We start from the raw sequence: 16878 nt of genomic DNA on the forward strand, positions 1-16878 counted from the left end.
TAGCAGGGGTGCTGGCAGACATGGCCAACACCATGAGGGAGGTAACAGCACAGTAGGGGGCCCCTACCACTTGCCAATTCATTGACCAGTCCTCCACTTTCACTGCCGCTAGAGGGCAGGAGGCCCCACCACAGGACCCACAGGCCACCAGCATCCCTCCCCCTGCAGAAGGTGAACCACCCCGCAAACTTGCCCTGCAACCCAGACAGAAACCAGAGACACGTGCCAATACCCCCACCAGGAAATGAGACTCTCCTGATTGTCCCCTTGTGTCCCTCTCAGTCACCTTGACCACTTTTAACTGCCCTTGCTCCCCTTCCAATGGCCCCTTGGACACTGCACCTGTGCTACAAACAGGCTGGAACAATACCCTGGAATTTCCTCCATCATCACCCCATTCCATTGCACTTCACCCTCAATTTCTTAGCACTACTATAAACACCCTTGAACACAACTTGACTACTAGTATTTTATGTGCTGAAAATGTGTATTTATGGAAACAGTCACATCTATTGCAAATTAATTGTACGCTGTAAGAGCATAGAAATAATGACCTGTAGCTGACTGTAGTCAGCACATCAGTACACAGTTGTTATATCACCAACATCTGTAAAACGACAAACCAGAGGTGAGAGTAAGTTAAGATAAAAGGAAGTTAATGCGATCATGCTACAGCCACACAGAATACACTAATAGTCATAGAAATGTGCAGTTGCACTGTCTCATCTGTGTGGCATTAGACGTATTGACGGATAACTGATTTTCTGTTGTCCTCATCCTCAGCCTCTTCATCCTCACTGTCCTCAGGTTCTACTGCTGCCACAGGGGCATCTCCTGTCTCCTCCTCCTGCAGAAAAGGTACATGGCGTCTGAGGGCTAGGTTGTGCAACATGCAGCATGCCACTACTACCTTTGCAGACCTTCTCGGTGAGTAGCACAGGGATCCTCCTGTCAGATGGAGGCACCTGAACCTGGCCTTCAGGAGGCCGAAGGTCCTTTTGATGATCCGTCTGGCTCACCCATGTGCCTCATTATTACGTTCCTCTGCCCCTGTCCTGGCATTCCTCACAGGGGTTAGCAGCCACAATAGGTTTGGGTAGCCAGAGTCACCTGCAAGTATTGAGGGAGCACATTTAGCCTCACACAATCCTATGGGGTTAACACCAGAGGCATACACATACATACATACAGTGGGTGGGGACCAATGCTCATCTATTAGCCACACCCTGTGCCTCTGTAGTTGGGCCATCACAATTGGGATGCTGCTATTCCTCAGAACAAAGGCATCATGCATAGACCCAGGATACTTAGCATTGACATGGGAGATGTACTGGTCCGCCAGGCACATCATCTGCACATTCACTGAGTGGAAACTCCTACGATTCCTGAACACATGTTCATTCTGCCAGGGGGGGGACAAACGCAATATGTGTATTGTCAATTGCCCCAAAAATACTGGGGATATGCCCCATTGCATAGAATCCGGCCTTCACAGTGGCCAAATCTTCCACCTGAGGGAAAGCAATGTAGCTGCACATGTTTTACCAGGGCAGGCAACACTCTTGCCAGCACGATTGAGAAAATTGGCTGTGACATTCCTGCTGCCAAGCCCACTGTCACTTGGAAAGAACCTGTTGCCAGGAAACGGAGCACTGATAGCACTTGCACAGGAGGGGGGATCCCAGTTTGATGACGAATAGATGAGATCAGGTCTGGCTCCAATTGGGCACACAGCTCTGTGACTGTGGCCCTGTCCAGTCTATAGGTGAGTACAATGTGCTTGTCCTCCAGTGTAGCTAAGTCCACCAGGGGTCTGTACACAGGGTATGTCTCCACCTCCTATTCATCCACCGCAGTGGGTATCTAAGGGACACAAGAGTAAGTAGGCTATCACAATTGGAACAATGAAACCACAACTGCAGGCCACATGGTGCACTTATGTATTGGGACAGTGTTAATGGCCAATCTAATCTGTGACACAGTTATTTTCGATATTACTGTTCCCCTCCCCCCCGAAATGGCGAACGCCTGTCCTGTATGTAAGGACAGGTGGAAGTGAGGTAATTCCGCCGAAGTTCGGTGTGGTGGCGGAAGGCGGTCTTGCACCACCGTGCAATTCCTCATTGGATAATATGGGGCTCTATGGAGTACAGTGGCCAATAGGGATCTGCGCCAGAGGTGACGGTGCACAACGCCGCAGACATGACTGCCATTTTCTATCTGATTCCTCACTTGTTTCCTGACCTTAAACAGGAGAACACCTACACTACGTGTGCTGCTGTGACCTGTGTCTGGACCCCAGTACGGACAGCTGTATGGGCCTCCAGACCAACAGGTGAGTACACTTTGGGCACGATGCATGTGAGAAGGATGCATGGAGAAGTGTGTGGAAGCATCGTGAAAGGGTGGTGGGGGAGATGTCTTGTGGCGGTGTACATGGTGTGCGACGGGCAATGTGTGTGCCAATGGTGATGTAAACAGGTATGGTGGGCCATTTGTGTGACAGGCTGGACTGTTTGTTTAATGGTGTTCTCCTGTCTGTATTGCCTCTGCAGGTCAGCGCCCATCAAAAGAAGGGAATATGGCGTGCCATCGCCAAGGACGTGTGGACCCTGGGGGTCTATGGCAAGTGGAGCACCCACTGTCGGAAACGATGGGAGGACCTGAGACGCTGGCATGGAAGACTGCAGAGGCCCAGCTGGGGATTGCCTCCCAACGAGGAAGGGGTGCCCGTCGGTTCCTGACCCCCATACTGGTGGTGGCCTATCCTGAGCTGGATGGGCGCTTGAGGGAATCACAGCAACCACTAGGGGGTGAGTACAGTGGGTATCATTACATATTTTGGCGGGTGGGGTGGTATCCGGGTGGTGGATGTGTGTTAGTGGGTGCCCCTAAGGCCAGGCCAGACATTGCAGCGTGGGTCATCTGAAGGGCAATGGGTGTATGGCAAATACAGGTAACCTAGCTTCTTAGCAGTCCATTTCAGGCAGAGCATTGTGGGTCCCAGGAGTGCTGCAGTTGGCGGTGTGTGGTCCTCATCTTGCCTTAGTAACTAGCCATATCACTGGTAGTGCAATGCATAGTGCTTAAGCATGTTCCCTGTGACGGTGATGTGTATGCCAATAGTGGTGTTGGTGCAGTCATTGACCCAGTGTATCCTTTGTCTCTCTCCCCCACTTTCTTGTTTTGTCATCCTGTCTTTGTGTGCATTAGCATCATCTGGCAGAGGAGCAGGGGCACCGGCGACAGAGGGAGCTGCATCCCACAGGACCCAGGAGGCAGAGTCAACCGACGCCGAGGAAACCAGTGGGACGGAGGACGAGGGGAGCACCACAGCAGACACTGGAGTTGACAACACAGACTCAGATGCCTCCTCTGTTGGGAGCTCCCTGGTGGTGGCGGACACCTCTGTGACCACCCCAGCTGCAGGTACAGCTGCCACCCCCGTACCAGCACCCCCTTCCCAGTAACCCCACAGCGAGTTGCCCGTGCCCGCTCACCAAGGATGGTGGGCATCTCCTTCGCCCCAGACATCTCAGGCCCTGCCCCAGTGAGCCCTGCTGCCCTGAGTGAGGAGGCTATTAACCTCCTGAGATCCATCTCTGTAGGGCAGCAACCATTGTGAATGCCATCCAGGGGCTGGCATCCCAGATGCAGCAATGCAATGCATTCCTGGAGGGTATTCACGGTGGATTGGCAGCCCAACAAAGATCAATTCAGGCTCTGGCCTCCTCTCTGATGGCAGCCATTGTCCCTGTTTCTACCGCCCCCCCTTCAACTACCACTTCCCAGTTCCATTCTACTCAACCTCAACCCATCCCAGGCACACATACAGATGAGCATGTACACAAGACAACACCCAAGAGTGGCACAGGCAAACACAGGCACCACACTTCATCCCGCAAGCACTCATGCAAACACCATATAGTTGCAGACATGACAATATCCACTGCCTCCACTGTCTCCCCTCCTCCTCCTCCTCCACCTCCCTCCCAGTCGTGTCCACACTCACACTTGCATGCACTACATCAACATCCAACACCAGCATCACCACACCAAGCAGCACACACACCTCATTAGCAGACACCTCCACAACAGCCATGCACACGTCCCCTCTGTCCTCTCCCACCCTGTCTGTCCCCTCTCCTAAAGGACACAAACGCAAGCACTCACACACCCAACAGCCATCCACCTCACATCAGCATACAGCCCATGCACCTGCACCCAAATCCAGCAGACATACACCTCCTACAACCACTCCCTCTACTTCCACTCCCATCACTCCTCCCTCCTCCCAACCCACCGTCCCTAAAAAGCTTTCCCTTGCCCAACTTGACCTCTTCCCTCCCCTTTCCCCCAGTCCTGCCCGCATGAGCAGGGTACCAAAGACCCAGCCCAACAACTCAGCCAAACAGTCCACGGGGACAGTGGTGGCACCACCTACTCGTGGTGGTAAGGATTCCAAACCTCCAGGCAAGAAGGGGAAGGAGCCTGCACCTCCAGGCAAGAAGGAGAAGGAGCCTGCACCTCCATCCAAGAAGGGGAAGAAGCCATCTACCCCTGCTAGGAAGGGTAAGGAATCCACGCCCCATGTAATGGAGGAGACAAAGCCCTCTACTCCAGTGGAGGCTGTCAGGATGACACCTCCACCACCACCAGCTGTCACGGGCCGCCACCGCCAGGTGAGGAAGGAGACGCCTCTATCCACCACCACATTGCAGCTATCCCCAACTGCAGAGGCTGCCCAGGAGACACCTCTATCCACCACCACACTGCAGCTATCACCAACTGCAGAAGCTGCCTAACCTCCATCCACCACCACACTGCAGCCATCACCAACTGCAGAGGCTGCCCAGGAGGCACCTCCATCCGCCATCACACTGCAGCCATCACCAACTGCAAAGGCTACCAAGGAGACACCTCCATCAGCCACCACACAGCAGCCATCACCACCAGCGTATGCCTTGTACGGACTGCTGTATGAGGGGCCCCCTCCAGAACCAGTGAGGAAGTCACCCACCTGAGAGACTGTGGCTTTGCACTCCCTAGGACAGAGCAATGGGCATGTTGCCCCATCCAGAACCAGTGAGAAAGTCACCCACCTGAGAGACTGTGGCCTTGCACTCCCCAGGAAAGAGCAATTGGCATGTTGCCCCCTCCAGAACCAGTGGGAAAGTCACCCACCTGAGAGACTGTGGTCTTGCACTCCCCAGGACAGAGCAATTGGCATGGAGCTCCATCCAGAACCAGTGGGCTTGTTCCCGCATCCGGCTGAGGTGCCTCCCCCCCCCCTGAGGTGAATGCCCACTTGCAAACTGATGCCCCTGCAGAGTTCTATCTGATAAAGTCAGGATTTGAGTTGGGCCTGTCCACTGTGACCATGTGGGCCCTTTGAACATTGGACTGGGAAGTGTCCCTTTGTGTACATATCTGTTTCATTGACAAATCGATGAATCTTTTAGATGTTGATTTGAATACAATCACTTTCATCCATTGCTGTTGTCCTTGCACTATTCTGCCGTGTATGAGGGGCAAATTGTTTTTCGTGTGCAGCTGGTAGTGTGTATGATGTGTGTGTATTGGGTGTGTGTCATGCGTGTGTGTGTGTGTCACTCTCGTTTTCCTCCCTCCCTTGTGTGCTAGGTGGCTGTACTCACCGTCGTCGTCTTTGTTGGTGTTGGTGTTCCAGGTGGAGCAGAACGTAGAAGATCAACGGGAAAACTTGCAGTTCAAGTTCCATGGCAGCGTTCTTCTTCCCTGTGCCTCCGATGGTGAGTCAGTTCTCTTCAGTGATGTGTTTCCGCCAGGCTTTTGATGGTGTTGGTACCGCCCCGGAAAAGGTGGCGGTTTGCAGTGTCTTAATATGGTGGGCGGTACTTTATCTCCCGTCTGGCTGTTGCCGGCTACCACAGTTGTGAGGGTTGTTTCTACCCTGGCCGTTGGTGTAGTACATTGGCTGTCTATGGGAGTTATCACTGCCATGGTCATAACATGCCGGTAATTAACGCCAACCTGTTGGTGGTATTACCGCCACTTTATCACTCACCGCCAGGGTCGTAATGAGGGAAGTTTTTTGTTGTAATGTTTTGCATTGAAGTCAAGGAGATATGTTGTAATTTCTGTCAAGCTCAGGAAGCTTGGACTTTAGAATATTAGTTTTTTGTCAGTTCTGGTTCTGTTTTTGTTTTGGCTTGAGCTGTGGAAATTCTAATGCTAGGGAGTTAGTAGCTGGCTGGCAAAGGGAGAATCACGCTTGGGTCGCTTCTAAACAATAAACCCATTTTATTACTTCATTTTGGTGTCCTGCGGTCACAGCATATTAACAAATTCCCCAAACAAGCTCTCCTGTCCATGCTGTACGATGCCACCTAACACTCCTGCCCCTTCAACTTTATGATTATTGTTAGAAATGGGGTCTTTGGTTGGCAGTCAGGTTACCCCCTGTCCAAGCAAGGACCCTCACTCTAGTCAGGGTAAAAGAGAATCACCCTCACCTAACCCCTGTTTACCCCCTTGGTAGCCTGGCACAAGCAGTAGGCTTAACTTCAGAGTGCTAGGTGTAAAGTATTTGTACCAACACACACAGTAACGTAATGAAAACACTACAAAATGACACAACACAGGTTTAGAAAAATAGGAAATATTTATCTGAACAAAACAAGACCAAAACGACAAAAATCCACAATACACAAGCCAAGTTATCAATTAAAAAGCAAAAAGAGTCTTCATGTAGTTTTAAACACACACTAACCCTGTTAGCGTGAAAATGTAGCATCAAAAATAACCCCGCACGGGTGAGCATTGATTTCCCTCACGAGCTAGACCTTGCGTTGTTTCTCTTTTCGTCGGGTCGGGCGCATTATTTCTTCTCTTCGCAGGAGAGCAATGCATCCATACGGTCAGCACTCTCGGGTCCAGGCAGACCTTGCGTTGTTTTTACACGCCCAGCAGTGTTTGCGTCGGAAATCCAGCCACGCGATGATCCGAAAACCACGCAGTGCAGGTTGCGATCTCACCAGCCTCTGTCAGCGATGCTGCACGTCGTTTCCCCAGCTCCATGCATCGATCTTCCGGTCGCGTTGCAGGCGAGCGTTGACTTTCAGCCGCGAAGCAGGCGGCGCATCGATTTTTCAGCCGCAGATCGGAGTTACGCCGTTCTTTTCCCCGCACGGCATTCTGTGTGTTGATTACTCACTCTTGGGCTGACAGCTTCTCTTCTCAGGGTCCCAGGAACTGGATGGGCACCACTTGGCAGAGTGGAAGTCTCTCTGGAGACTCCAGGTGCTGGCAGAGAGAAGTCTTTGATGTCCCTGAGACTTCAAACAACAGGATGCAAGCTCTAAATCAAGCCCTTGGAGAGTTTTTCACAAGAAGGAAGGCAACACAAAGTCCAGTCTTTGTCCTCTTACTCTGGCAGAAGCAGCAACTGCAGGATAGCTCCACAAAGCACAGTCAGAGGCAGGGCAGCTCTTCTTCCACAGCTCTTCAGCTCTTCTTCAGACAGAGGTTCCTCTTGGTTTCCAGAAGTGTTCTAAAGTTTGTGGTTTGGGGTGCCCTTCTTATACCCATTTTCTCCTTTGAAGTAGGCCTCCTTCAAAGCAAAGTCTCTCTTGAATGTGAAATCCTGCCTTGCCCAGACCAGGCCCCAGACACACACCAGGGGGTTGGAGACTGCATTGTGTGAGGGCAGGCACAGCCCTTTCAGGTGTGAGTGACCACTTTTCCCCTCCCTGCCTAGCACAGATGGCTCATCAAGAAATAAAAGCCTACACCCTAGTTCCCTTTGTGTCACTGTCTAGTGTGAGGTGCAACCAGCCCAACTGTCAAACTGACCCAGACAGGGAATCCACAAACAGGCAGAGTCCCAGAAATGGTATAAGCAAGAAAATGCTCACTTTCTAAAAGTGGCATTTTCAAACACACAATCTTGAAATCAACTTTACTAAAAGATTTATTTTTAAATTGTGATCTCAGAGACCCCAAACTCCACATGTCTATCCGCCCCCAAAGGGAATCTACACTTTAATCATATTTAAAGGTAGCCCCCATGTTAACCTATGAGAGGGACAGGCCTTGCAACAGTGAAAAATTAATTTAGCAATATTTCACTGTCAAGACATATAAAACACATTACTATATGTCATACCTTAACCATACACTGCACCCTGCCCTTGGGGCTACCTAGGCCTACCTTAGGGGTGCCTTACATGTAAGAAAAGGGAAGGTTTAGGCCTGTAGGTGGGTACCCTTGCCAAGTCGAATTTACAGTTAAAAATGCACACACAGACACTGCAGTGGCAGGTCTGAGACATGATTATAGAGCTACTTATGTGGGTGGCACAATCAGTGCTGCAGGCCCACTAGTAGCATTTGATTTACAGGCCCTGGGCACCTCTAGTGCACTGTACTAGGGACTTACTAGTAAATCAAATATGCCAATCATGGATAAGCCAATTACATACACATTTTGTAAAGGAGCACTTGCACTTGGTCAGCAGTGGTAAAGTGCCCAGAGTAACAAAAACAGCAAAATCAGAGTCCAGCACACATCAACAACCTGGGAAACAAAGGCAAAAAGTTAAGGGAGACCATGGCAAGGATGAAAAGTCTAACAATTACCTTCTAGCCAGTAGGCAAACACCACACAAAATGGTGCTGTTCATCGCGACAGACAAATCACTCTGTCATGTACTAGCCCCCCCTAATCACAAACCCTACTGGACACTACCATAACTTACCCTGACCTCTGCTAACTGCTTACTACACCTGCTGACCCCCCCCCACCTTTTACCACTGACCCTAACCCTCACGCATCCCCATATTCCAGATGAAGGCCACTTTGTTTGATGCAAATGTAAACTCTATCCCACAATACTGTAAATTGAGTATTGTTGCTTCTCCTTCCCTTTATCAATCCTAATTACCTACACTTACATCAACTGGTAAGTATGCATTGCAGCGCTAGTCCTATATACAGAGATCTGTGAGAGCTGATAGAAACTACAAAATGCAATTCTATATTTAAATAAAGTGTTATGTTTCATAAATGTGACGTTTATTTTATTATAATTAAAGAAGACAAAATGTAACTTAAGAGCTTTGATAATATATTTCCATAAACTTAATAGTGTAACTACTGTGTGAAGGTTATTAGTTTACCTGCTTTTCTTGGCAATATGCCTTCTGTCCGCCTTGAAATGAAGTCTTTTCCCTGTACAACAAGAAGAAGAAACATAGAATTACTAACTACAAAAAGGCTCGAATATGTGGTGAAGCTCATAAGTGGTACAAATACATATGCTGCTATTGAATAATTGTTTATTTATTCAGCTGTGCTCAAGATGAAAGTAAGGACAACATATGCTAACTCTACTGTATCTGGTGCTTACTATATTGATCTGGCAAGAATGCCATATTCTACACAGATTTACAATACTTGTAGATGACTATTCATTTTGTAGTTGTCACTCATTCTTGGTATGGATTACCAACAAACACAGATTGGATCGACTGTGTACATATATAATTAGCGTTGGGAAGCTCTGACTAACGCTGTGGTTTTCCACCAGGGGGTTCCAAATGACAAGGAAGAGAGCAAAGCTTGAGTTGTTTATAGTATCACTTGGAACCGCAAGAGCATTTACTGAGAGCTACACTCTACATTTTAATGTTGTGTATGGTTCCTGCATGAGCAGTCTCTGTAAGTTGATTCCAAGGATCAACTGTGCAGGTAAAACAGAGCCTAGGACAGATTCAACAAAATGTCCTTCCTCATCCCAACCTCCCTTGGGTGATGTAGTGCGTCACATGACACCCTGTTGTGTACCCCGCATACGCACACACACACACACATCATCATCCTGACAACTGGCATGGCATCAGGGGCTCATTAAAAAATTAAAAAGGCAGCCGAGGGTGTGCACAGGCAGCTTTGGTCACGGCTCCTCTCGGCGTCTGGCCTTTTATTTGCTTTTCCCGTTAATCCTCATTATTTGTCTCTAGCCATTACAGACCAGATGCCCATGCTAGCTGAGAAGTCCTTGGCACTACTGGGACTCAGTAGAGGGGTTTAAAGGCCAGTTGTTTCTGCATTTCTTTTTTATAATGTCAGTGTATACTACATTGATATGTAAGCAAGGATGTTATGCAGTATTTCCTCGTGACTTTTATAACTCCACATTTTTGTATGTGCTATTTATCCAAAACCAAGTAACTATTGCCCACTAACATAACAACCTCCCCTTGATCACAAAGAAGTAACCCTCTTAGCAATCCTTTTATTCATCAGCCCAGATCAGGTTGGCAGCTTTGCTCTGAAAAACACAAGGGCCTTATTAGGCTCTTCTGAATGTGTCTTACCGTTGTCATTGCTCTGGAAAAAAGTATTTTGTGATCTATTCCAACCTTTAGATCCACTTATTGATATATTTCTAAAAGAGTAGTATAATGTGTACATGCTTTTAATCCTCTACAGTTCCAAAATACTTTCAAACACATAAGTTACAAATATGTCAGTAAACTTGTGTGTGCTCAGATTCACATAACTCAGAGCTGTAATGGAGACTTGGGATGGTTTGCTTGGATATGGTCAAACCTCTGGAAGAGATCAAACCTGAAATAACACCTGAATGTTGAGAAGGATATAGGGCCAGATGTATCAAAGGAATTTGCATTCACAAACAGGGCGAATCAGTAAATTCCACTGTTTGCGAATGCAAAATCACCTTTCAGGATGTATGAAAGACAGTGCAGTGCAATTTTAGGGAATCGCAATTTTTAGCGATTCCCTAAAATTGCGACTTTGAATAGGGAATCGCAAATTGCGATTCCTCAAATAGCTAATCCCAAATAGGGAATACCTATTTGCGATTACTTGTGCACATGTATCATGCATTTCCTAAATGTAAACCGGGCATTTAGGAAATGCAATTACCACCAACTCCAATTTGGTGCTAACCATGTGCTATTTTAAAAATGCATTTAAAATGCATTTTTAAAAGTTCCATGTAGGGCACCCGTGCCCCTAGGGCATATGTGTGCTTTACATGTGCACAATTTACTTTGGGGGAGCATCAAAAAGAGCCTTAGGCCCAAAACACCCCTGGATTTATATTACCTAATTTGCGAATTCGTAACAGGAATTTGCAAATTAAGAAATGCAAAACAATTTGCATCTATCAGGCCTATAGGAATGAATGGATTCCCATTTCCTAATAGCGATTGCGAATTTTAAGAAATTGCTATTAGGGATTCGCTATTTTCTTACATCCCATTTAGCATTTTTCAAAAAGCGATTTCTTAAAATTCGCTATTTAAGAAATGCAAAATGGGTCTGTTATACATCTGGCCCATAGTGTCTGCAATAGCAATGACCTGGCCTTCAAACAAAAATCCACAGCCCAATTCATATGGGAAGACTGGCAATTGTCTCAACGTGGTTGCTATAGCTAAGTGTTCTAGTTTCAATTAGTAAACAATCAAACATCCACTAACCATGGCATTAAATGCCTGCCTAATGTAGGATGGCGTTCTGAAATAGGGAGTGGAGGTGAACTTTGGGTAGATAATAGTGCCTTGAATACAAAGGGGTTGGCATCTGCAACTTTAAATCATGGCGCAAAGTAACTAGGTAAGGTGGCAAGAGAAATACATTAGGGGTTTTAATTCTGAATGCTCTAATTCTGAAGAGTAGATTGCTTGACCATCTGGGAGGGAAGAAAGAAGAAAAATCTGTATCAGCGATTAAGTATATTTATGCTTATGTCAGAGAAACAGACTCCAATAATTATTTTTGAAAGGGAAGCATTGCCAAGCCCTCTGTGGCAATTGACCAGATGGCCCGGTCTCCAGCTTTACCCTATGTGCAATTCTGTTAGCAATGAACTCTCTCTCTGCGCATGACTGAAAGGACTGCGCAGTGGGGTTGGTCATAGGGCTATAAAGTACCCCCTGCAGTACATTATAAGGATATTGCAAGCCACAGGAAAGTTCCATAACCATATAGAGGAACAAGGCTGAAGGCGCAGTTCCTTTACAAGCTTATTTAACTCCGAGGTAATTTGCAATATCCTTATGTCAGAGGGCACTTTAGGCACTTTATCCCATATAATACATGGTAAGCTTATTTAACTCCGAGGTAATTTGCAATATCCTTATGTCAGAGGGCATTTTAGGCACTTTATCCCATATAATGCATGGTCACATCATCACCTTTCCCGCAAACCAGTAAAACCTTGGTGCGCAGATCTTTCATATGAAAGAGTGACCTTGTTTGCAAACATGAGGAATAAAAATAAATCCACTAGTGCAAAATTAACCACATCAAAAACTTGGTAGATATTGGTTGCGAACAGATATTAGAAACAGCTAAATACAAGTCAGTTTTTCAGGGGAAAAAAATCAGCAGTAGCTCCAAATCTGTAAGAACATGCAGAAAGAGTCTAGCTTTTCTCTAACTACATAAGGCGTGCCAAGTGAATATGTTCTCTCTGTTTGTCCTTATAAGCTACAGAAGAAATAGAACAGAAGAAAAGAAAGCAACATTCAGTTTTCATTGCTAAACAACTGCTTTAATTATGCTCCGTGACCTGACCATTGTGCCATCAGAACTCAACTGTAATAACTTATAATAGTCGAGTTCTAAGTCTTTCCTTTATAATTGGCAACTGGTTGTGTCACAAAATGCTGATTATAAAGAAAGAGAACATACAGGGATTACAGAATCCCGAGTATTATGTATTTTTTTCTTTTAACTTTTCCCAACACTGTGCTCTGTGCACCATGTTGGGCAATGATGGCTGCAACAGAAATGTGCACTGCATACTAGACAACAGTACATTTCTCTATACTGTTTTGAGGGCTCTAATCATGATTATTGTATTCTATTGTAATATTGTATTGTAATGTATTTATATAGCACGTACTACCCCTGAGGAGGCGCCAAAGTGCTTTTTGGCGAGTAGCACACTACTCCGGAACCCAAGAAGAATTAGTAGTGGATTAGTATAGAGAAATATGAGTTCAGTATTATTTTGAGTTAATTTGAGCAGAGGATATGTGAGTTTGTTAGTTGGATTGACTAGAGTAATGGAGGGATAAAGGAGGTAAGAATCTATCGGTGTTCAGTGGTAGTTTATAGTAATAGGATGAGGCTTGGGTAGAGTAAAGGAGAGATGGAGGAGGGAAGAGTCTGTGGAAAGGGTTAGGGAGATCATAGTAGGAAGAGGGGTTATGGGCGAGTCAATGGTGAGATAAATGAGGGAGAATTTAGTAGGGTTGTTTGGGAGATCATGGTAGTAAAGTGAGGTTTGGGTGAGCTAGATGTGGAAGAGGAGGGAAGAGCTTAGGCAGGGTTATTTTTGGAGATGAAATTAGTAGACTGGGTTTGGGATGAGTCAGAGTGGGGATGGAGGATAGATGGATAGAGACATGTCATATGGTGATGGGTAGGCAAAGTAAGGCGTACAAGAGGGTAAATGTATATTATTTTCATTTATTTATAATTTTATACACACACTTTTTTAATCATTATTTTTTCTTTAATTTATTTATTCATTATTATTTGTTTACTTTAATTTACTTATTTATAATTTGAATTTATTTATAGATTTTATTTTATGTATTTTTATTTATACAGACATACACACACACACACACATATCTATATATACATATTCACATGCATATACATATTTAACTGGGAGTAAATATACATTTGTTAAACAGGTTTAAAGAGTATGTCTTCAATTTATTGTTATGAAATACATATTTCCTAAAGAACTATACATATCTAAAATATACACATATTCAGATTAAAAATATTTCTCAACACAAGCGTATGCAGTCCATTTCTGTTTGAATATGGTGGTTAGGAAGGAAAGAGCCAACTCTTGAGTAATCTTCTGAAGACAAGGTAGTTATCCATGGATCTTATATTTGGGGGTAATGAATTCCATAGTTTGGGTGCTTGAATGGAGAAGGATGTACCACCTATAGTCTTTTTCTTGTATGGTGGTGTTCTAAGGTAGGGCTAGAAACCATAGGAGACATATTTCAGGACGGACAACTGTTATCCTTGGAGGCACTCAGCATACACCACAACTACCCTAAGCCCAATTACAGGCATACAAAGTGCTGCTCCACACACTACATGACAATATCCATCGAGGGAACTACCCAGCCAAGAAATACGACAATGCGCTTACATTATGGGAGTGGGCAGTCTTCTCACAAGGTTACTGTACAGAGCAGGGGAGACACACACACACACAAAAAAAATATCCCCCCAGACATAGAGCACAAGACGTGGACCTAGTGCACATGTTTTGGACATATATTGCACACTCCCACTTTTGGGCAATAACCTTCAAAGCTGGGACATTTGCACATTAGGATTATTTTAATGCTCGAAAAAGCATTATGGTTTGGTCCAATTCCTGGATCTAGCCCTATTAATAGCCAAATGTGCCAAAACGTGCCTTTGGGAAGCCTGTGAGGGATGGCAACAGATGGTAAAGGCTAAAGGCATCCAAAATGACTCCTTAAGTCTTTAATGGGATGAGCTAACAACTCTTTTTGTATCTAACACCAAGGATGACAGGTATCAACCGTAAAGCCACACTCATGCACTACTGGCACACCATGAAGCAATGCACTACCCGATGACGCCCTTCTGGCAAGCAGTGATCGTCAGCGACCATGCCAACTAAAGAGCCCTTCAGCATTAATGATTCTCCATTCACCTTGTCTAGTTCCTCATGGGCTATATGTTACTCATTATTTCTTGAATATAATTAATCCTGCTAATGGATGCCCGAGAACCATGTTCTCCTTTGCCCAAAAGCAAATCACACATGTGACCTATGCCTAGCACTCGCTTCATCAAGGACACTCTTTTCCACCTCTGTGGTTACCAAGTTGTTCTCCTCTTTCTTTGTTAGAATTGTATATCTCTTCCTCGTTATTTTCTTTCTGTTATAAAATCTGACTACTCCTATACAATGCATTAGACAGCACAGCAATCCTGAGCACTAAGAATGTGTGCTTATCAACAACTATACCACTACACATGCTACCGTAACGCACTGTCAGACTCTCTTGGCTATTGCTATGTGCTATGCTAATGAAATGAGTTGTGATGAATTGAAACTGTGTTGAGCACTTAAAATGTTTAATAAAATATATAAAAAAGACTACAAGAAGGAGCTAAGTTTTTTCCAATAGCAATCAGCTAGCATCTTGACAAAACCAATGCATATAGGAAGTGTGCCACAAAATAGCTCACTGTAAACATGTCCACCTGTCTGTAATAATCTCAAGGTGTGTGCACCCTTTCTTGGCAGGGATAAATTGCCAATTTCAAGATGGCAGATATCGGAGGCTTTGGTCACATGTACACCTGGGTGAATTGTTATTTAGGCTGCGCAGTTTGGTGAATTCAGGGAACTGTGTACTTCTCATAAAAGTTCCAAGTCCCCAAAGTTTACCCTGCGAGGCATAATTAAAATGTACCAAGTTCTTGCATTCTGCTGTCTCATCTATAATGGACCAAATATCAGGCTGTAGGACTTTCTTTGGCCCTGTTGATATTCCTTTATCTTCATTCTAGGGAAGTACCAATTTCATTAGTGACTTGCCTAAACAAGATTTGTGGTGCAGCCAAGTGCAAGTCCTCTTCGTGTGTGGCAGCAGGAAAACTCACCCTGTGCCACAGGACTGCATTTTCTCACATTCATTCCTTTAAAAAATGTTGCTAGCATCACATTTCATGAACATGGCAACTGTTTTGTTTTTTAAATCAGAAAGAGATTAGACTTTACAGCTATAGTGATAGGCAGCAGCAATTGTGGGGGCCAACACACTCACTATATTTTAATGCTGTATTTTTCATATGGTCTCTCTTTTTTAACAGGCCATTTTTAGCTGCACTGTGCTTTGTACGCCAAGTTCAAGAGCATTTAGTGCATCCTATACCAAGTCCATCTTTCTGGAGCTTCCTAGGACTTGTTTAGACAAATAGTGAAGCTAAATCTTGGCTGTTTGTTCATATCTCACCCACAACCTGGTTGTACAATCATACTTTACTGCCATTGCAATACTCATGTTGTACTATACCCAGACTCAACACACACCTCTCTATTGCGTTAGTTCTTGTACTGCTCACCCACATATACCCAGAGAGTCAAGGAGGCGTTGATGATTTCCACTTTCCTTTGCTTCATAACCTGAACCCTGGTTACCAGTGACCCTGCAACTGCATGCTCCAGGGGACCCAGCCTGACACCAAATACTTTGTGTGGTCAAATTCTTAGACTTGAGTGGGGAAGGGACTTGTTTTTGAATGCATGAATATCTTTTATTTCTAGCAAAACATATACTAGCACTCTTACCGTTACACCTTTAAATCCATGATAATCTTGTATGTACTGCTTAATGTCACTTTCTGTTTTTTCACTGCGAAGAAATACACACCTGAAATAAAAAAAATACATTTTCAAATTATAAAAGGGACTAAGTAATATACTAGTGAGTATTTCTCTACAGTAATGAAAAAATAGTTGCCCAGGAATTGGGTGATTCGCTATGTTTTATGTTGGTTTAGGTAGACCTCAAAATACTTTCCTAGGCAATGAGTAATTCTCCACATTTATTGTAAAGTACATCAAGGAGGACTTTTCTAATAGCAGTATCTCTCAAGGCAGGTTGAAACAAGATCCTCCTGGGGCACAGAACCTACATCACCTTAACTTCAACTACAATGGTAAAAATCTGTGTTACTTCTTATCTAGCAAACCAGCAGTTCTTAAGCCTTAAAACAAATTCCTGAAAACTCCTTTATGTACACCACTTACCTTTTGATGATACATATATTGTACTTGG

General features: G+C 45.1%; 1 protein-coding gene across 3 annotated transcripts in view; it reads right to left on the minus strand.

The window, feature by feature from the left end:
• Positions 1–16878, minus strand: part of LOC138284953 (baculoviral IAP repeat-containing protein 1-like) — a 472954-nt gene that overhangs the window by 266864 nt on the left and 189212 nt on the right. For all 3 annotated transcript variants that reach the window (XM_069224320.1, XM_069224310.1, XM_069224328.1), the window contains exons 4-5: positions 16389–16470; positions 9160–9211 (exon numbers count right to left, since the gene is read on the minus strand). In XM_069224320.1, coding sequence (XP_069080421.1) covers positions 9160–9211; positions 16389–16470 — 134 coding nt within the window. The remainder of the gene's footprint in view (positions 1–9159; positions 9212–16388; positions 16471–16878) is intronic.

Source organism: Pleurodeles waltl, chromosome 1_1 (assembly GCF_031143425.1).
Source record: "Pleurodeles waltl isolate 20211129_DDA chromosome 1_1, aPleWal1.hap1.20221129, whole genome shotgun sequence".
NCBI classification, from domain to species: domain Eukaryota; kingdom Metazoa; phylum Chordata; class Amphibia; order Caudata; family Salamandridae; genus Pleurodeles; species Pleurodeles waltl.